Below are 21,531 nucleotides of genomic sequence, written 5' to 3'. Positions count from 1 at the left end.
CACGCCAGGACCTCCACATCCGGCTTCTTCACCTGCGGGATCGTCTGAGACCAGCCTCCCGGACAGCTGATGAAACTGTGGGTTTGCACAACCGAAGAGTTTCTGCATAAATTGTCAGAAACCGTCTCAGGGAAGCTCATCTGCGTGCTCGTCATCCTCACCAGGGTCTTGACCTGACTGCAGTTCGGCGTTGTAACCAACTTAAGTGGGCAAATGTTCACCTTCGATGGCCACTGGCACGCTGGAGAAGTGTGCTTTTCATGGATGAATGATGGTTTCAACTGTACCGGGCAGATGGCAGACAGCGTGTATGGCATTGTGTGGGCGAGCGGTTTGCTGTTGTCAGCGTTGTGAACAGAGTGCCCCATGGTGGCGGTGGGGTTATGGTATGGGTAGGTATAAGCTACAGACAACGAACACAATTGCATTTTATCGATGGCAAATTGAACGCACAGAGATACTGTGACGAGATCCTGAGGCCCATTGTCGTGCCATTCATCCGCCAGCATCACCTCATGTTTCAGCATGAGAATGCACGGCCCCACGTCGCAAGCATCTGTACACAATTCCTGGAAGCTGAAAATGTCCCAGTTCTTCCATGGCCTGCATACTCACCAGACATGTCACCCATTCAATCAATCAATCAATCAAATGTATTTATAAAGTCCTTGTTACATCAGCAGATGTCACAAAGTGCTATACAGATATCCAGCCTAAACCCCCAAACAGCAAGCAATGCAGATGTAGAAGCACGGTGGCTAGGAAAAACTCCCTAGAAAGTAACCTATGAAGAAACCTAGAGAGGAACCATGCGCTGAGGGGTTGCCAGTCCTCTTTTGGCTGTGCCGGGTGGATATTATAAGAGTACATGGCCACTAAGGCCAGATTGTTCTTCAAGATTTTCAAACGTTCATAGATTACCAGCAAGGTTGTAGAGGGTGCAACAGTTCAGTACCTCAGGAGTAAATGTCAGACCACCAACTTACTACTCTGAGACAAGGCTGAGTATAGCCCACGAAGATCTCCTCCACCGCATGACCCGAGGGGGCGCAAAACCGACAGGAAGATCACGTCTGACTCAACCCACTCAAGTGACGCACCCCTCCTAGGGACGGCATGGAAGAGTACTAGTGAGCCAGTGACTCAGCCCCCATAATAGGGTCAGAGGCAGATAATCCCAGTGGAGAGAGGGGAGCTGACCAGGCAGAGACAGCAAGGGCGGTTCGTCACTCCAGTGCGTTGCCGTTCACCTTCGCACCCCTGGGCCAGACTACACTCAATCATAGGACCTACTGAAGAGATGAGTCTTCAGTAAAGACTTAAAGGTCGAGACTGAGTCTGTGTCTCTCACATGGATAGGCAGACCATTCCATTAAAATGTAGCTCTATAGGAGAAAGCCTTGCCTCCAGCTGTTTGCTTAGAAATTCTAGGGACAATAAGGAGGCCTCCGTCTTGTGACTGTAGCGTACGTGTAGGTATGTACGGCAGGACCAAATTGGAGAGATCGGTAGGATCAAGCCCATGTAATGCTTTGTAGGTTAGCAGTAAAACCTTGAAATCAGCCCTAGCCTTAACAGGAAGCCTGAGGCTAGCACTGGAGTAATACGATACATTATTTTGGTTCTAGTCAAGATTTTAGCAGCCGTGTTTATTTAGTGCTTTGTTTAGTGCTTTATCCAGGTAGCTGGAGAGTAGAGCATTGCAGTAGTCTAATATATAAGTGACAAAAGCATGGATCAGCTTTTCTGCATCATTTTTGGACAAAATGTTTCTGATTTTTGCAATGTTACGAAGATGGAAAAAAGCTGTCCTTTAAATATTCTTGATATGTTCGTCAAAAGAGAGATCAGGGTCCAGAGTAAAGCCAAGGTCCTTCACAGTTTTATTTGAGACGACTGTACAACCATCAAGATTAATTGTCAGATCCAACAGCAGATCTCTTTGTTTCTTGGGACCTAGAAATAGCATCTCTGTTTTGTCCAAGTTTAAAAGTAAAAAATGTGCCGCCATCCACTTCCTTATGTCTGAAACACAGGCTTCCAGGGTAGGACATTTTAGGGCTTCACCATGTTTCATTGAAATGTACAGCTGTGTGTCGTCCGCATAGCAGTGAAAGTTGACATTGTGTTTCCAAATGACATCACCAAAACTTACAATTGATTTGTCAGCGGACAAACCATCCACAGAGACAAACTGATATCTTTCCGACAGATAAGATCTAAACCAGGCAAGAACTTGTCCATGTAGACCAATTAGGGTTTCCAATCTCTCCAAAAGAATGTGTCTAGGAGCACGAGGACAGATGCAGAGCCTTGGTCTGATGCCATTAAAAGGTAATTTACCACTTTCACAAGTGCAGTCTCAGTGCTATGATGGGGTCTAAAACCAGACTGAAGCGTTTCGTATACATTATTTGTCTTCAGGAAGGCAATGCGTTGCTGCGCAATAGCTTTTTCAAAATGTTTTGAGAGGAATGGGAGATTCGATATAGGCCGATAGTTTTTAACATTTTCCGGGTAAAGGTTTTGCTTTTTCAAGAGAGGCTTTATTACTGCCACTTTTAGTAAGTTTGGTACACATCCGGTGGATAGGGAGCCATTTATTATGTTCAACATAGGAGGGCCAAGCACAGGAAGTAGCTCTTTCAGTAGTTTAGTTGGAATAAGGTCCAGTATGCAGCTTGAAGGTTTAGAGGCCATGACTATTTTCATGAATGTGTCAAGAGATATAGGATTAAAAAACTTGAGTGTCTCGATTGATCCTAGGTCCTGGCAGTTCTGTGCAGACTCAGGACAACTGAGCTTTGGAGAAATACTCAGATTCAAAGAGGAGTCCGTAATTTGCTTTCTAATGATCATGATCTTTTCATCGAAGTAGTTCATGAATTCATCACTGCTGAAGTGAAAGCTATCCTCTCTTGGGGAATGCTGCTTTTTATTTAGTTTTGCGAAATGTTGGATTGTTCTAATTCTCCTCAATTAGGTTGGAAAAATAGGATGATCGAGCAGCAGTGAGGGCTCTTCGATATTGCATGGTACTGTCTTTCGAAGCTAGTTGGAAGACTTCCAGTTTGGTGGAGCACCATTTCCGTTCCAATTTTCTGGAAGCTTGCTTCAGGGCTCGGGTATTGTCTGTATACCAGAGAGCAAATTTCTTGTGACAAATGTTTTTTGTTTTTAGGGGTGCGACTGCATCTAGGGAATTAAGCAAGGTTACATTTAGATCCTCAGTTAGGTGGTTAACCGATTTTTGGGTAGGTGGAGGGAGTCTGGAAGGGCATCTAGGAATCTTTGGGTTGTCCGAGAATTTATAGCACGGCTTTTGATGATCCTTGGTTGGGGTCTGAGCAGATTATTTGTTGCGATTGCAAACGTAATAAGATGGTGGTCCGATATTCCAGGATTATGAGGAAAAACATTTAGATCCACAATATTCATTCCATGGGACAAAACTAGATCCAGGGTATGACTGTGACAATGAGTAGGTCCAGAGGCATGTTGGACAAAACCCACTGACTCCGAAAGCCTTTTGGAGTGGGCCTGTGGACTTTTCTATGTGTATATTAAAGTCACCAAAAATTAGAATATTATCTGCCATGACTACAAGGTCCGATGGGAACTCAGTGAGGAACACTGTATATGGCCCAGGAGGCCTGTAAACAGTAGCTATAAAACGTGATTTAGTAGGCTACATAGATTTCATGACTAAAAGCTCAAAAGACGAAAACTCAGTCTTTTTGGGGGGGTAAATTGAAGTTTGCTGTTGTAAATGTAAAAAAACACCTCCACCTTTGCGGGATGCGCGGGGGATATGGTCACTAGTGTAACGAGGAGGAGAGGCCTCATTTAACACAGTAAATTCATCAGGCTTGAGCCATGTTTCAGTCAGGCCAATCATATCAAGATTATGATCAGTGATTAGTTAATTGACTATGACTGCCTTGGAAGTGAGTGATCTAACATTAAGTAGCCCAATCTCTTTCAATAATGACAGGAATGGAGGAGGTCTTTATTCCAGTGAGATTGCTAAGGCGAACACTGCCATGTTTAGTTTTGCTCAACCTAGATCGAGGCACAGACACGGTCTCAATGGGGATAGCTGAGTTGACTACACTGACTGTGCTAGTGGCGGACTCCACAAAGCTGGCAGGCTGGCTAACAGCCTGCTGCCTGGCCTGCACCCTATCTCATTGTGGAGCTATAGGAGTTAGAGCCCTGTCTATGTTGATAGATAAGATGAGAGCACCCCTTCAGCTAGGATGGAGTCCGTCACTCCTCAGCAGGCCAGGCTTGGTCCTGTTTGTGGGTGAGTCCCAGAAAGAGGGCCAATTATCAAAAAATTCTATATTTTGGGAGGGGCAGAAAACAGTTTTCAACCAGCGATTGAGTTGTGAGACTCTGCTGTAGAGCTCACCACTCCCCCTAACTGGGAGGGGTCCAGAGACAATTACTCGATGCCGACACATCTTTGAACATGTTTGGGATGCTCTTTATCGACATGTACGACAGCGTGTTCCAGTTCCCGCCAATATCCAACAACTTCGCACAGCTATCTGAAGAGGAGTGAGACAACATTCCACAGGCCACAATCAACAGCCTGATCAACTCTATGCGCTGCATGAGGCAAATGGTGGTCACACCAGATACTGACTGGTTTTCAGATCCATGCCCCTACTTTTTTTAAGGTATCTGTGACCAACATATGCATATCTGTATTCCCAGTCATGTGAAATCCATACATTCGTATTTATTAAGGATCCCCATTAGCTGCTGCCAAGGCAGCTAATGGGGATGCAGTTATTTCAGTTGCTGTAGTAGCTGACGTGTATAGTGTTGAGTCATCCGCATACATAGACACATTGGCTTTACTCAAAGCCAGTGGCATGTCATTAGTAAAGATGGAAAAAAGCAAGGGGCCTAGACAGCTGCCCTGGGGAATTCCTGATTCTACCTGGATTATGTTTGAGAGGCTTCCATTAAAGAACACCCTCTGTGTTCTGTTAGACAAGTAACTCTTTATCCACATTATGCCAAGGCAGCAGCTACTCTTCCTGGGGTCCTGCAACATTAAGGCAGTTATATACAATTTAAAATATTACATGACATTATATTTCATAACATAACACTATTTCATACCCAATACATTTAGTGTGTTCCCTCAGGCCACTACTCCACTATCACATATTCACAATACAACATCCATGTGTACGTGTGTGTAGAGTGAGTGTCTATATGTATGTGTGTATGTACCTGTGTCGTCCAGGGTAGGGGAGGGAATGGCCGGCAGGGATGTAGCTCAGTTGGTAGAGCATGGCGTTTGCAACGCCAGGGTTGTGGGTTCGATTCCCACAGGGGGCCAGTATGGAAAAAGAAATGTAGGCACTCAATAACTGTAAGTCGCTCTGGATAAGAGCGTCTGCTAAATGACAAAAAATAGTGTTGCAGTTATTTCAGTTGCTGTAGTAGCTGACGTGTATAGTGTTGAGTCATCCGCATACATAGACACATTGGCTTTACTCAAAGCCAGTGGCATGTCATTAGTAAAGATGGAAAAAAGCAAGGGGCCTAGACAGCTGCCCTGGGGAATTCCTGATTCTACCTGGATTATGTTTGAGAGGCTTCCATTAAAGAACACCCTCTGTGTTCTGTTAGACAAGTAACTCTTTATCCACATTATAGCAGGGGGTGTAAAGCCATAACACATACGTTTTTCCAGCAGCAGACTATGATCGATAATGTCAAAAACCGCACTGAAGTCTAACAAAACAGCCCCCACAATATTTCTATCATCAATTTCTCTCAGCCAATCATCAGTCATTTGTGTAAGTGCTGTGCTTGTTGAATGTCCTTTTCTAAAAGCATGCTGAAAGTTTGTTGTCAATTTGTTTACTGTAAAATAGCATTGTATCTGGTCAAACACAATTTTTTCCAATAGATTAGTGGTCCCGTGTAGCTCAGTTTGTAGAGCATGGCGCTTGCAACGCCAGGGTTGTTGGTTTGATTCCCACGGGGGGCCAGTATGATTTTTTTTAAACAAAAAATGTATGCACTCACTAACTGTAAGTCGCTCTGGATAAGAGTGTCTGCTAAAATGACTAAAATGTAAAAATGTAGATTAAGGCCTAATGAATTTATTTCAATTGACTGATTTGGTTATACGAACTGTAACAGTAAAATCTTTGAAATTGTTGCATGTTGTGTTTATATTTTTGTTGTGTAAATGACATTTCTGCATTTAATTTTCAATACATTTGCAAACTTTTCTAAAAACAGGTTTTCACTTTGTAATTATTAGGTATTGTGTTTAGATGGGTGAGATTTTTAAAAAATGTAATCCATTTTGAATTCAGGCTGTAACACGTGTCAAACTCATTCCACCACGGAGGGCCGAGTGTCTGCGGGTTTTCACTCCTCCATTGTACTTGATTGATGAATTAGGTCACTAATTAGTACAGAACTCCCCTCACCTCGTTGTCTAGATCTTAATTCAAAGGAAAAAACTCAAACCAGCAGACACTAGGCCTTCCATGGAATGAGTTTGACAACGCTGCTGTAATACAACAAAATGTGGAATAAGTAAAGGGGTATGAATACTTTCTGAAGGCACTATATACTCTATGGCTGACAGGGCACTATTCTGAAGTTAGCGCCCGCCTTATTGATCCTCCCTGGAAGTAATAGTCATCCATAGGAATGAATGGTTATTATTCTACTTTCCACTTAGCCTATCCATCGCTTTAGCTAACTAGTATATACTTTACAGACAACCACCAATATGGAAAATAGGTGCAATAACTACAGAGTTTTAAAGATTAGTTTTAGATATATAGGCCTAATAATAATAATATTGTGAGGGATCTAGTCTTGTCAGTGCACATACATGGTTTAGGTAATGTCAACACCACAGCATCAGTTATGGGTGCAAACTCCCCTGACAAATGCATTTACCAAATGAGGGGGATTTACATATTCAATAAATAAATAAAATGACTTATATAATTCCATTTTATAATATGTTCTATAATATCCATCAACATAGTGCCATTGGAATCACAGAGCCACAGAAGGTAAGGTGACAGTTGACCTGGTCACACTGAGTCCAGAGAAGACAGTCTGCTCCTGAAAGCCTTCCTGAAGTTGTTTAGTCCAGTTATCCAGCACTGACTGAGTCTCTGCCTGTAGCACCTCTGGGGTACTGAAGGAATACAGGCAATACCTGTGACCCGCCTCAGTTCCAACATCACCAACCTGCCATGATGCCATAGCCTTGGTCACCACCAGTAGAGTCATAGTTAGGCAATTCTCAAAGCTCCTGCTCTGGTCAAAGCAGTAGGTGGAGGGGTAGCCCAATAGAATTCCAAAGAGAGTGCACAGATTCCAAGTGTCACATCATCTCTGTTGCCCAAACTGTCTGATATGAGCAAGTAAAGCCTTAATCATGTCCCTGATAGCTCCCCACTGTAGCTCAGTGACGGCAAGCTGCTCCAGTGAGTGACATACATCCACAACGGTCACAGTCCCCCTCAGGAGAAGTTCCTCCAGGATTGTGATAGTCAGGGATGGGTTCACAATCAGGGAATTCTCACTGATGACCACTGTCTTTAGAGATTTGGACACAAGTTGTGCAGCCTGCAGAGAGTTTAGATACTGTTGGACATGCTCTGCAGATGCTGTATTACTGTCATTTAGCAGAGCAGGCTTCAGGCCCAAGTCCACAGCCAGGACCTGAGCAGCCAGGTTCAGACTCACAGAGGCAGAGAACGGATTCTTTCTAACTCGCAGACACTTGCGAGCAGCAGCAACAAAGAGGTCTGAAGAAGCCATGGATTGCTCCTAGGGTGATTTGAACGTGGGAAATGAAACGCTATGCTGACCAAAACATTTATTCAGAATACTCATTGCAATTGAAATAGTGTGTGTTAGTAGGAGTTTTGCACCTAACTCAAGCATAGCGAGCTTGCAGGGGGAACTATACTGAACAAAAATATAAACGCAACATGCAATAATTTCAAAGATTTTACTAAGTTACAGTTCATATGAGGAAATCAGTCAATTGAAATAAATAAATTAGGCTAATCTATGGATTTCATGACTGGGCAGGGGCGCAGCCATGGGTGGGCCTGAGAGGGCAGACACCCACTCACTTGGGAGCCAGGCCCAGTCAATTAGAATGGGGTTTTCCCCACAAAAGGGCTTTATTACAGACAGAAATATTCCTCTGTTTCCTCAGCTGTCCGGGTGGCTGGTCTCAGACGATCCCACAGGTGAAGAAGCCAGATGTGGAGGTCCTGAGCTGGCGTGGTTACACATGGTCTGTGATTGTGAGGCCGGTTGGACGTACTGCCAAATTCTCTAAAACGACGTTGGAGGCGGCTTATGGTAGAGAAATGAAAAAATGATCTGGCAACAGCTCTGGTGGACATTCCTGCAGTCAGCATGGCAATAGCACACTCCCTCAACTTGAGACATCTGTGGCTTTGGCTGCAGTCCAAACACTTTATTTTTACCCCCTCAGCCCTTGCGCTAGCCACTTTCCCTTGGGGGAATCCCTGTCTAAACTGGATGCAGTTTGATTGCCATCTTAAGTGGAGGTGCAATTCACTAACGTTGCCCCCTCGGCCCTCGATTTAGTGAAGTGAAGAACTTTGATCACTTGTGGGGTTGATATGACCCACAATTCAATGCAAACTGTAGTCATGTGTCATCCTCCGGTGGCCGCAAAGTGTCACATTTAATCAACACGGCTGCAGACAAAATTATGATACTAGCTTGCTAAAATATATATGACATTGATTTTAGAGTTGGCAAATTGGCTTAGTCTCGGAGTGAGGAGCCTATAAAACGTAGCTAGCTTCATAAACATATTTGGGGGAATTCTGAAATGTATTGGAATAAATGACCAAACTATAAAACTAGCTAGACAGCTAGTATGGGTAACTGTAGCTAACTTCGTTAGCTTGCTAGGTACATTAATAGCTTTAGGTTGGTTGTTTTTAAGCTCAACTTCAAGATTTCCACCAAGGACGTTGCATCTCCGATCATTACTCTCCCTCACTTGGGCAAGGGACATTTAAGGTACACTCGGATGTGACGATGTAAAACTTAATTCAAGGGCTGAGGGTTTAGGGTCAAGGGCTGTCTACTTTGAGTTAGGACTGCAGCCATTGTGTTGTGACAAAACAAAACATTTTAGAGTGGCCTTTTATTGTCCCCAGCACAAGGTGCACCTGTGTAATGATAATGCTGTTTAATCAGCTTCTTGATATGCCACACCTGTCAGGTGGATGGATTACCTTGGCAAAGGAGAAATGCTCACTAACAGGGATGTAAACAACATTTGAGAGAAAAGCTTTCTCTGGATTTGTTTTATTTCAGCTCATGAAACATGGGACCAACACTTTACATGTTGCGTTTATATTTTTGTTCAGTGTAGTTAGATAGCACAGTGTAGCTAGCTAGCAAAAAAAAAAACATTAGCTAGCCTAGTAATGAATTGAACAAAACTTAGAACACCGCTCATGCCTTTCTTACCACATATAATTTACTTTGACTAATTAATTAGTAGGCTACATATCATTGTTTCTCAAGTTAAACTATTCATCAATCTAACGGTAACTTCAAAGTATGCCTGGTCGTCGCATTTCCTTGTTGACACTGACAGCAGTAGCATGGCACACGCAGGTTCGCTTGCCCCCATGTCTAAATGGGCATGCACTGACTTAGATTCTTGAAGAATTTCTATATTTGATGAATGATTTCATACCTAGCCCAGTTTTGATGTTCTCTCTAGCACTTAAGATACAAGTGTTAAAGTATTATTACCTTTATTTAAGTAGGTCAATTATTGCCGTAAGTTATAGTGTCACTGTGTGCATTTCATCTAACAAGAACAAAATATTTAAAAAAAGAACTGAAAGTGTGTTGACATACTGAAAGCAATACAGTTTGAATAAAGTAATTACCAGGCACACCAGTTTCCAGACAATCTTTAACATTCCATCACCAACAAACAATAAAACAGTAAATATAAAGCAAATATCTTGTCCCTTCGACTGTCATTTTGGTCCGAGACACCTGAAAATAAAAGAGATATTAATACTGGTGTTCATTCAACTAGCAACAACCAATATTACACATATACCAGGTAATCAAACATGAATTAAGGTGAGGCCTGCCTTGTACCTACCGACATCCATTCAGTTATAGCACTACGTGATTGGTTGAGGAGACATCAGGTCAAAATCTGAGAGATTCCTGGCAACCCAAACTCCAGCTGCAAAAAGGCCCAGGTTGACCAGTAGGTTCCTACATAAAGACACATTAAACAATGAATTCATATAATTATATACAACAAAAGGATCTTTATGAATAAATCACTGGAGACAATAATTAATTAATTCACTGAGTTAGTTACACGTTGACTCTGACACTTGTGTGTGTGTGGGGCTAGCTACTATGCGAATGTTACATTACGAAATATTTATGTTTAATCATAACTACCTTCTAAAATCATTCCTATCTGTAGCGAACCGATATGCGGTACTGATCCATTCCCCGACACCACCAGACGGTACTCCGACAGCCTTTTTCCCAGCTCCACTCATCTCAGGTGTTTAGCGTGAGTGCTTGCCTTTCTGCTAAATAACGATTTCCCAACGAGGGGAAGGATTTACATGTAACACCAGTACGGAACACCATGAGGTTTTAACTACGGTCGCCGATAGCGGCCAAACTCAGGTCGATGTCGTTATCTAACGTATTCGTGATTTTTTGTGTTCCATAACAGAAAATGTCTGCAACACGGTACCGTCGGTTCTTGAAACTCTGCGAAGAATGGCCACGGGACGAATCAAAGAAAGGCCGTGATTTAGGAACGTTTCTAAGACAGAGAGTAGCCCATGCCTTTCGTGAAGGTGAAAACACACAGGTAAAACGATTCCACTTCATATGTCGCACGAGAACGCCAACCAATATGGCTAGATAGCTTCAGGCAGAAATTTAGCTAGCGTTGGATGATGATGATGATGATGATGAGAGGGCACCCGTCCATATCGACCTTGCAGTTACATGCTAAACAAGCGTCATGTTTAGTAATGAAAAACGCAACCTGTAGAGCTATTTTCAAATGTTTTTCAAGAGATTTTATTGAGTTGTGAGACACGACAGTCCAAACAATCATGCAGTAGGCTAAGTGCAGCATCACAGAGGGGGTGGTTTACTTATAAAAGGCAAAGGCATAATCTGTCATTTGAAAAGCCTTCTTCTGCCACTGTTAGGTAAATTGAGGAATGGGGCTGAGGAAATGTAGCCTGACCTAATATTAACATGATGGTTTTAGACATTTCGAAACTATACATTAGTTATTTGCACACTTATTTTGAAGTTGAACTGCATGAAATCTTACAGATTGTTCCCCCAAATCTTACAAAATGCCCTTATTTGTATGTGGATAGTTGCTAGATGTGGATATTGTATGGATCCCCTATTAACTGTTCTGATCTTTCTTGACAGCTCTCGGATCCAGAGAAGTGTGATCAAATGTATGAAAGCTTGGCACGGATTAACACTAACGTATACAGAGAACGAGTAAGTATTCCCTTATATCCCTATTGATATTGTATTGGCTTTAATGTAGAGACTATCATATCATAGCATAGGCCACAAATCCACAGCCGGGACCACAAAGAACGATATCTGTCCATTACCTGATACATTTGCTTCTTGCAGCAGCTATGAGAGCTTGGAATCAGCCAAGTGATGTCAGTCAGGGTTATCACCTTTAACTCCTGTAATATCTGTTCACAGTTCCCCCGCACAAGAGACACCAGTTTTACAGGTGTCACAGTGGAAGAATGTAGAATGATATTAGCAACAGGTATGGACACAATGTCTCTACATATCCATTTTCCCAAGTATATCACTTTATTTATTAATTTATACTTGCAGCTATGTGAATATGACAGTGGCTAGTTATGTTGCAATAAATTAGCCATCACAAGTGAAATGCTTCTGTATTTATTTTGAGGACATACACACCTCCCTATTTCTCTTCAATGATAACAAATGTTCTATTATTATTTAATGTCTTCTACTACTGTCAATTGTAGACACATCATTGAAATAAGCATAGACTACTATATCAGTCATGATATTGTCTCAAAAACAACACCTGGAGTGTTAATTGGCCTCATAGCACCATCTAGTGGACTTTGAGGATACCAACATGTTCATAGAAGCTTTTTCCTTAGAGAGGAGAGACAGACTAGCACTAGCCTGGGGGCCCTCTGGCAGACTAGACACCCGCACACTTTCAGCAGGAGGCTGGCACCCAGTCTGCAAGAGAGCCGAAACAGCAGACTGGCACCCAGGCTAAAGGAACTCCACAGGGTGGTAATGGTTCTGATGTCTCTCTAACCCCTCTCTTGTCTCTTCACTCTCAGGTAGCATGCAGCAGATGGATGAAGAGAAGAAGGGCTTGTGGAAAACTCTCACAGAGCGATTCTCCACCAAACCAGAAGATGTCACCCCTGAGAAGGCTCCTGAAAACAAGTAGCACTTGTGCTGTATATGTTTCCTTTCCCCTTCAGCCACTTTAGAAATAAAACGTTATTCTTATTTCTTTGGTTCTCTCGTCATTTAAGCAGGGCCATTGTACCATACAGAAGAAATGACGGGGCATATAAATTACGAGGTTTTTTAATATGAACAACATATGGCATGTACTTTCCTTGTAATAAGACAAGGAAATATCAGTCTAATGCAAAGCCATGGTAAGCTTCTTCAACAGAAATATTGGAATAAATTAAAGGGGTGTGAAAAACATAATTTCTTAAATCTTACTAAAGCCTAGCCCCAATTTCTCATTGGAGATTAGGTTATGGGAGAAACATTTTATGTACAAAATAAAAAATGCAGTAGCATGTCATCATTATACAAATGGCTTAATTGTTTGGCCAATGGAGCTGGAACCAAGTACAGAGAATACCGTGTTGCCTACTCCTCCTTTCCATCCTCATCTGGGTTATCTCTCCAGATGCAGTAGTTAAGGGAAGTGGCCAGGCACAGCCATGCCAGGTAGGGTGTCAGGAGCAGGCTGGCAGTGCGATTTACGGGATACCAGGATGCCATGGTGGCTCCAACAGCACCAGTCATCATCACTATCTCTATGAGTGCCTGGGGGAGAGAGGACACAATGGATCATGTGTCATGTCACACTCACGGCAGCAGAATGGAGGTGGTTTTTACAATGGAAAGTGTCTACGGATCACCTAATGGCAAAAATAATATTCAGAGAAATTCTCATTTTGAGTGTACTGCTCTTTAAAAAAAAATTTTTTATGTACCAAGAGAACTCAATCTCAAAACCGGAAGCCATGAGTCCTTTTGCTCAGCCCACAACCATTGCAATATCTGAGAGCTCACCATTTTCAACTTGTGTGCTCCAAAGAAGATGGGAGTCCAGGCCCAGTTGAGAGCCAGCTGCAACCCATAGAGTCCCAAAGGTACCACAGCATCCTCAGTGAAACCCCCACACTCCTTCCACACCAGGTAGGAGCCATACCTATCAGGGTGATCATCAAAAATAAAATGCATGTCAGTTCCATATTTCATGATTCATTTAAAAAAACAAGTGGTAACATGCTTTACTGAATGAAATGTGTGAAGCTGATTTCCACCACATTCAGTTGGGAAACAGCATTATTATGTAGAATCTAGATAGGTGTAGCTTTACAGGTTGCAATTAAAATCTGATAATGGAAGGGGTTTAGAGGATTGTTTTCAACCTGATAGAGTATGCTGTTTCTCACTCACCCCATGCCTGTGTAGAGGGTGGTCCACACTATCGGGAACGCAGCATTAGGTGGACGCCATGACGGCTTGTTGAGAGTGGGGTACCAGGTTTTCACCTGCTTGCGTGTCACGTAGCCTCCATAGAACCCCCCTAGATGAGGCAGGGCAGTCAGGCCAAGCATAGGCAGCCACGACATGTCTGGAGAAGAGAGGGAGCTGCCTGTTAATGATTAGTTCATTACGTTGGATAAACCTGTTAATTATTATTCAGTAGAATTCATTACACTTGTAAAAGTAGGCTATAATTTCATAGGATGGGACACTCTTTTCAAGGCATTTCGCTCAGTGGGCGTGGGTTTCAAAGTGCAAGGACTGTCCGATGCAAACATTCAGCGATGACATTGGTTTACTTGAAACAGCAACATCCATTACTGTAGTTAGGTTTAGCCAATTGCTCTCTATTGCTGCTTTTCGACTGTAACACCAGTGTTACACTAGTGTATACCCCCTGATTTAAATTGTGTTTCCATAGCTAGGGCTGACAGTGGAGACTTGTGAAGAGAGAATCAACAACCTCTGCATAATCAAAACAGTTGCTTTGAGAGAAAGTGTTAACCTTCAAAGGTGTACTATAAACCCATGTTCACAGTTAGCCATTATTGTGGAAATGTAGCCCGGAAATCCCCAGCGGCCTTGCCTTGGCCCCAAGTTAGAGCCGGCCCGCGTAGATGGTAGCGTAAAAGTCTGAGCCTTTTGGGTGAAACACTGGGGTAAATTGGAAATGCGCAGTGTGTTGAATAGTTTGCAAGATCCAGACATCAGCGGGGCTTGTTCTCGACACTGTGCACCCGTATGTGCGCTGAAATCTACGCCCAAAAGTGGGTCCCATAATTTGATGTGCCTATTGCAACTTCAGAATTAAAATGACACTAAACTACCAAACTGCTGCTCTCTAAATGGTATAATAAATGAACAATATTGAATAATTGCTTATAGCCTATAGGCCTGCATGTATAATTTATAAACTACAAACACTTTATTGGAAAGTAGTTTAGAGTAGACCTATGCCAATTGCAAATGCATTTCCCTTTGATGACCTAAATTACTAAACTGTCATTCAATCACATGATGTAAGGACCCTGCGCAAGCACTTCTCCTGGCAACTCATCAACAAAGTTATTGAAGGCGGAAGGCTAGGCCTAGTAGGCCACTTTCACTGAAAAATAAATTGCATTATCAAGCTATATAAGTTTAGTTTCAAATAAACACATGACACATAAGGCTTTACAAAGATCCCATTCATGCATCAGAAGAGGAAATAGAACATTAGAAACATTTATCAAATACCAAACCATACTTTCTCCATTCTCCACTGTTCCGTTTATGATTATTGAACGTTATGGTTAATTTGCAACTTTGTAACAACTAACAAGATAAATTGCAACATTGTCAAACTTGTGTCAATCTATTGCAACAATGTAGTCTTACCTGCTTACCTGTTAAGATAGATAAGTGCGATAGTTCGAGGATGTTGTTACACAGAGCTTGTAGGCTTCGGTTCTTACACAGAGCTTGTAGGCTTCGGTTCAGGGTAGGGTGAGCAAATGAACAGAGTGGTGGCCAGACAACACCTTTCTAAAACATTCTGAAAAACTAAGATAAAATGCTTCTCTCAAGGATCGGGTTCTCTTATCATGCAGTTCTTGTTTAGGAGGACACTCCCAATGTGTTACAAAACCCTTCTATAACCACTAGTATTCTGCTAGCAGTACAAATGATGAAGCCACGTTCGTATGGTAATGACCGCATTTCAAAACATTGCAATGTGGATAAATCATTCAAAAGATATTACATTTTAATCAATGGCCAACAAGAAAAAGCAATAAGTAATTTATGAAAACAAATAAAAAAGATAGTTTAAAAAACATTTTCCAAGACCAATAATGAAAACATACAATGTTGACACTGGTATGGTGAGAATATTGGGCTGGAGAGATAACTTACTTTTCTACATGTCTCCATTAACGTGGGGTGGAAAATACTCCTTAGGGTCTTTACTAAACAAATATGGTTAGTTTTCGAGGGGGACTGTCTCCCACAGCCTTCTGCTGGCTTTTCACTCTGCCCCCTCCATAGCCCCCAATGCAATACACTGTAATATTAGACAGTACGTGGGATAAATATTGTCTGTGTCTTACATATCCAGCAGCACTTCGTTCTCCACCCCATCTGCTCTAGCTCAGCCCCCCATTAATCAGACTAATGGTTGGTATCTACAGATGCAGAAGAAATAGACAAATCCAATGGTACAACCCAGAAGTCTGTAGATGAAACACACAATGTTCAAAATGAGTTAGAAGTCCAAAACGCACCGGCATTACAGTGGGACCCAATGGGCTAAAGTGGGGTGGAAAATACTCAGTCTCTACTAACCAAATATGTTTCGTTTTTGAGGGGGGCTGTGTCGCATGGCCTGCTGCTGTCTTTTTACTCTGACCCTCCATAGCCCCAATTGCAATACATTGTAATAGACTGTACATGGGATACATATTGGGTTGTAGAGTACCAGTTACCCCAGTACTTGGGTAAAACACCCCTTTTCTAAAAACAACATTTCATTAAATAACAAAAAAGTGTAAACTGTAGCCACTTATTTCCCTTCATAGTTTGTTTGCCTAGGTTTGTCCATCACCCACATAACATTGTTGTACTGCACTATAGTGCAAAAAAAATATTCCCAAAGTTTAGCATGTCTTTGCAGGGGGACTCTTATTTAGAAAATACATTATCCACGATCGTGCTGCCAGCATAATATCCTGCTGCTAGGAGAACGATAATTCAATAACCTCTACCAGTCGTTCTTTTGTCTAGAATGCTGCGCAGAAGCTGCGCAAGCTTTCACTTTTTAAAAAGCCATACTCTGTAAAATGTGGATACCATACCATCATCACAGAGTGGGCCTGGGGCCATCAACAAAAACACTAACAATGAAGATATAAATACGTATATGTAAGCTATTTGCCACGTGTGAAATGTGCTGTTATGTGTTTTTTATTTCATCCAAATGCCACAAATTCTATCTAAGGGAGATAAAGTCATTCTATTCTATTTATATTCTATTACATTCTATTATATTTCATACATCACATCCAGGTACATTAGAATAGAATACCTTTTTTTACCAGCTGTACTGAAAATATATTATATTCTATTCTATTTGTCACATTCAAATCAAATCAAATTGTATTTGTCGCATGCGCCGAATACAACAGGAGTAGACCTTACAAATGCAGTTTTAAAAAAGTAGTAAGAAAAAATTGCTAAATAAACTAAAGGAAAAATAGTAACACAATAAAATAACAATAACGAGGATATACTGTATACAAGGGGTACCTGTACTTGGGCCTTCCTCTGACACCGCCTGGTATAGAGGTCCTGGATGGTGTACGGTTCTGTATTTATTTTCTTAGTCAACCTTGTGTTCTTGAACGTAGCCCTGTTTCTTTGTGTTCCTGAACGTAGCCCTGTCTTTCATTTTTGTTAATTTAATTCACCTGTGTTTGTTACTCACCTGGTCTCATTAGCTCCTTATTTAGTTCAGTTCATTCTGTTTGTGCCTTGTGAGGTATTGTTCATTTTGACTCTACTAAGCCTTTTCCTAGCTTGTTTGTGAGAACCAGTTATAGCCTTCAGTCCTAGTTTTTGATTCTCCTGCCTGTTTGTCTACCTGTGTATGACCATTGCCTGCCTGTGACCATGATTCCTGCCTTTTGCGAAGAACACAAGGTTGACTAAGAAAATAAATACAGAACCTTACAGATGGCAGGAAGCTCGGCCCCAGTGATGTACTGAGCCGTACGCACTACCCTCCGTAGCGCCTTGCGGTCGAATGCCGAGCAGTTGCCATACCAAGCGGTGATGCAACCAGTCAGGATGCTCTCGATGGTGCAGCTGTATAACTTTTTGAGGACCTGAGGTCCCACGCCAAATCTTTTCAGCCTCCTGAGGAGGAATAGGCATTGTCATGCCCTCTTCACGACTGTGTTGATGTGTTTGGACAATGATAGGTCCTTAGTGATGTGGACACCAAGGAATTTGAAGCTCTCGACCCGCTCCACTACAGCCCCGTCGATGTGAATGGGGGCATGCTCGGCCCTCCTTTTCCTGTAGTCCACGATCAGCTCCTTTGTCTTGCTCACGTTGAGGGAGAGGTTGTTGTCCTGGCACCACACTTCCAGGTCTCTGACCTCCTCCCTAAAAGCTGTCTCATCATCATCAGTGATCAGGCCTACCACTGTCGTGTCAATGACAAACTTAATGATGGTGTTGGAGTCGTGCGTGGCCACGCAGTCGTGAAACAGGGAGTACAGGAGGGGACTAAGCACGCATGGCGGATGTGTTGTTGCCTACCCACACCTACTGGGAGCGGCCCGTCAGGAAGTCCAGGATCCAGTTGCATAGGGAGGGGTTCAGTTCCAGGGTCCTGAGCTTAGTGATGAGCTTGGAGGGCAGTATGGTGTTGAACGCTGAGCTGTAGTCAAAGAACAGCATTCTCACGTAGGTGTTCCTTTTGTCCAGATGGAAAGGGCAGTGTGTAGTGCAATAGAGATTGCGTTATTTGTGGATCTGTTGGGGCGGTATGTGAATTGGAGTGCAGGGTTTCTGGGATGATGGTGTTGATGTGAGCCATGACCAGCCTTTCAAAGCATTTCATGGCTACAGGTAGTCATTTAGGCAGGTTACCTTGGCGTTCTTGGGCACAGGGACTATGGTGGTCTGCTTGAAACATGTAGGTATTACAAAGTAAGGGAGCGGTGGAAATGTCAGTGAAGACACTTGCCAGCTGGTCAGTGCATGTTCTGAGTGTGCGTCCTGGCAATCCATCTGGCCCTGCAGCCTTTTGAATGTTAACCTGTTTAAAGGTCTTACATCGGCTACAGAGAGCGTGATCACATAGTCGTCCAGAACAGCTGGTGCTCTCATGCATGATTCAGTGTTGCTTACCTCAATGCGAGCATTGAAGGCATTTAGCTCATCTGGTAGGCTTGTTTATAATCCATGATAGTTTGCAAGCCCTGCCACATCCGACGAGTGCCAGAGCCGGTGTAGTAGGATTCGATCCAAGTCCTGTATTGACACTTTGCCTGTTTGATGGTTCGTCGGAGGGCGTAGCGGGATTTCTTATAAGTGTCCAGATTAGTGTCCCGCTCAGTGGCGGTTTTACACGGAGGCCGGGGGAGGCCCGTGCCTCCCTGGAAATGTCCCTGGCCACCCCTGTGGCCCCCCCGTGCTGACCAAATAAAAAATTATGAATTTATAACTATTTTACACGCGAGCGCCAAAAGCGGAACTAATGCAACGCTCTACACGGCAACGTTCTACACGGGTAAATTAGAGTGGCGCACCCGAAGGTCGAAGGTAAGCAAAACGATTTAATATCATAAGTGACTTGTTGTTCTTGCACATAGCCTACATGTTCCTTTTGTTCCTCACACATAAATCAAATCAAGTTTTTAAATGTCTGGTCTCGATTTGTTTAGAAATGTAATCATATCTAAGCAAACTCATCGAAGCAGAAGCAAATATCCAAATGTTAGTAGGCTATCCTTGCTAGGTCTACACAATGTTGTGATGTTAACCACGTAACTTCATCCGTCTTGGCTGTTGCATCGCGATAACAAATACATTTTTAGTAAAGTAATCAACAGGTTATCTGCCAGTGTTAAGTAGGGAGGGATGGTTAGGTAACAAAATGTAATGCATGCCCCTACGTTTTTTCTTCTAATAGTTATCATGAAACGAGGAAGGGACATAAAGTCATTTTTTGCCCCAGCAAACAAAAAAGTTAGATAGAGTTTATGATTTTATTCTTTTGAATTATCTCTGCCAAACATCTATCTACTACAAATCTTCAAGCTCCACAGATGTTTTATGGCATCCACTAAACCTCTTTAGATATTTGTAAATTATACAGTGTGATACCTTTCAACGAAAGTTTATTTTATTTTTTACCAACTATGATTTTTCCTTTTGAAAACAAGCAAAGCAAGAAAAAAAAGAAACAAAATCACTCCAATCATTGCACACTTGTGTCGTTCAGACTTTGCAGGTCCAGCTTTGACATGATGATCTAACTAACACTAATATTGTAACTAATATTGTAACTGAAATATGTATGATCCTATGATGAGCGATTGCTTACTTCCCTTTCACTCTTAAAAAATTACTGAAAAAAAATGTGTATAAAAAGGTATATGTAGTATATGTTTGTTTAGTGAGCATTCATGCTGTCATTTTTTCCTAATGTGAACTATGGTGGAAATGTGCTGTCCTAAATGGACTTGCCCATATATGTTGTAAAGCCTTTTTTTGTACACCTGCTCATCAACTGACAGTGAAGTACACAAAGACACAGACACACACACACACACACACAGACACCTGTAATATTCTTGTTTTCATGTTGTTGCTGATATCCATCAGTGTTGTTCATATTGCTACATTGTGTTGACATGATTGTTGCTTTTAAACGAATGTTAACTTAATGTTTATTGTCTGCATCCTATTGGACTACTGGATTTTAATGTGTAACACGTTTCCCTGTTTATGTGCTTTAGCAATACTGTATGTCAATATGGTCATGCTAGTAAAGCCTCTTTGAATTGAATTTCTTTTCTGATTTGGTTTATTTTACCTAAATGGATACAGGGTAGTGTGTTTTGTTTATAAATCACTCAGAAAGTTTTCTTTCTTAAAACAAAATGTGGAATCAACTGTCCACAGTAGTGGGGCTTCCATAAATAGGAAATGGCACATTGTTGTACCCTTTGTTGTATCCTGGAGTTTTGTTCACATTGAATATGAACCCTGTATTTGTACCCTGTACTTTTTATTTTATTTTTATTTTTTTATTTTTTCATTTTTATGGCACTATCTCTCTTGCATCTGCACTCTTGTACAAAATACGTGTTATAATAAATGTCATATGATTTTAAAGTAAAATAAAGTTTATAATCTTTGAATATCATGTGTTGCCAGTTTTTTTTATGTGTGCCCCCCTGATTAAACACTGGCCCCTCCTTGGCCCCCCTAGTAAAATGTGTCTAGAACCGCCACTGGTCCCGCTCCTTGAAAGTGGCAGCTCTAGCCTTTAGCTCAGTGCAGATGTTGCCTGTAATCCTCGGCTTCTGGTTCGTATATGTATGAACGGTCACTGTGTGGACAACGTCGTCGATGCTCTTATTAATGAAGCCGGTGACTGATGTGGTAAACTCCTCAATGCCATCGGATGAATCCCGGAACATATTCTAGTCTGTACATTAGAATATAGTTTCAAGTGTTATTAGTTTTATGTACAGGATATAATTTTACAGCACACTTAACCAGCATCACTACCACAGCATTCTGCAGCGATACGCCATCTCATCTGGTTTGGGCTTAGTGGGACTATCATTTGTTTTTCAACAGGACAATGACCCAACACACCTCCAGGCTGTGTAACGGCTATTTTACCAAGAAGGAGAGTGATGGAGTGCTGCATCAGATGATCTGGCCTCCACAAATCCTGACCTAAACCCAATTGAGATGGTTTGGGATGAGTCGGACGGCAGAGTGAAGGAAAAGCAACCAACAAGTGCTCAGCATATGTGGAACTCCTTCAAGACTGTTGGAAAAGCATTCCAGGTGAAGCTGGCTGAGAGAATGCCAAGAGTGTGCAAAGCTGTCATAAAGGCAAAGGGT

The 21,531-nt window shown here is 42.1% G+C and overlaps 2 protein-coding genes and 1 pseudogene across 4 annotated transcripts; 1 reads left to right on the top strand and 2 right to left on the bottom strand.

Annotated features, from left to right (window-relative positions):
• Nucleotides 1–7,050: 7,050 nt before the first annotated feature.
• LOC311138651 (UPF0739 protein C1orf74 homolog) lies at nt 7,051–7,824 on the bottom strand (annotated as a pseudogene). The gene has a single exon. The product of its transcript is annotated as a UPF0739 protein C1orf74 homolog (transcript).
• A 2,915-nt stretch (nt 7,825–10,739) lies between these two features.
• uqcc2 (ubiquinol-cytochrome c reductase complex assembly factor 2) lies at nt 10,740–12,615 on the top strand. Its single transcript, XM_084173437.1, has 4 exons — nt 10,740–10,927; nt 11,512–11,586; nt 11,806–11,875; nt 12,441–12,615. Exons 1-4 carry the CDS (start codon nt 10,790–10,792, stop codon nt 12,551–12,553), a joined length of 396 nt encoding a protein of 131 aa, XP_084029563.1. The 5' UTR covers nt 10,740–10,789; the 3' UTR covers nt 12,554–12,615.
• Nucleotides 12,616–12,680: 65 nt separating this feature from the next.
• Nucleotides 12,681–15,556, bottom strand: LOC311138657 (translocator protein-like). 2 transcript variants are annotated; one of them, XM_084173436.1, is made up of 4 exons: nt 15,288–15,556; nt 13,813–13,990; nt 13,423–13,561; nt 12,681–13,173 (listed from the first exon to the last, which is right to left on the bottom strand). In XM_084173436.1, the coding sequence occupies exons 2-4, from the start codon at nt 13,986–13,988 to the stop codon at nt 12,994–12,996; spliced, it is 495 nt and encodes a 164-aa protein (XP_084029562.1). In that variant the 5' UTR covers nt 13,989–13,990; nt 15,288–15,556; the 3' UTR covers nt 12,681–12,993. The 2 variants fall into 2 exon arrangements, with proteins under 2 accessions (XP_084029562.1, XP_084029561.1); XM_084173435.1 differs by having other exon boundaries at nt 15,280–15,547.
• Nucleotides 15,557–21,531: the final 5,975 nt, after the last annotated feature.

This window comes from Coregonus lavaretus (assembly GCF_964263955.1).
Source record: "Coregonus lavaretus genome assembly, chromosome: 12".
Classification (NCBI taxonomy): domain Eukaryota; kingdom Metazoa; phylum Chordata; class Actinopteri; order Salmoniformes; family Salmonidae; genus Coregonus; species Coregonus lavaretus.
Note: the sequence above shows the minus strand (reverse complement) of the source record. Positions and strands in the feature narration are given on the sequence as shown.

Excerpts from the sequence above, each read along its gene's own strand:
- uqcc2 (XM_084173437.1), top strand. The coding sequence starts at position 10,790 with ATGTCTGCAACACGGTACCGTCGGTTCTTGAAACTCTGCGAAGAATGG. Across the intron at positions 10,928-11,511 it reads GTGAAGGTGAAAACACACAG|CTCTCGGATCCAGAGAAGTG; the intron begins GTAAAACGATTC and ends CTTTCTTGACAG. Across the intron at positions 11,587-11,805 it reads CTAACGTATACAGAGAACGA|TTCCCCCGCACAAGAGACAC; the intron begins GTAAGTATTCCC and ends ATCTGTTCACAG.
- LOC311138657 (XM_084173436.1), bottom strand. The coding sequence starts at position 13,988 with ATGTCGTGGCTGCCTATGCTTGGCCTGACTGCCCTGCCTCATCTAGGG. Across the intron at positions 13,562-13,812 it reads ACCCTCTACACAGGCATGGG|GTATGGCTCCTACCTGGTGT; the intron begins GTGAGTGAGAAA and ends TCACCCTGATAG. Across the intron at positions 13,174-13,422 it reads GAGCACACAAGTTGAAAATG|GCACTCATAGAGATAGTGAT; the intron begins GTGAGCTCTCAG and ends TCTCTCCCCCAG.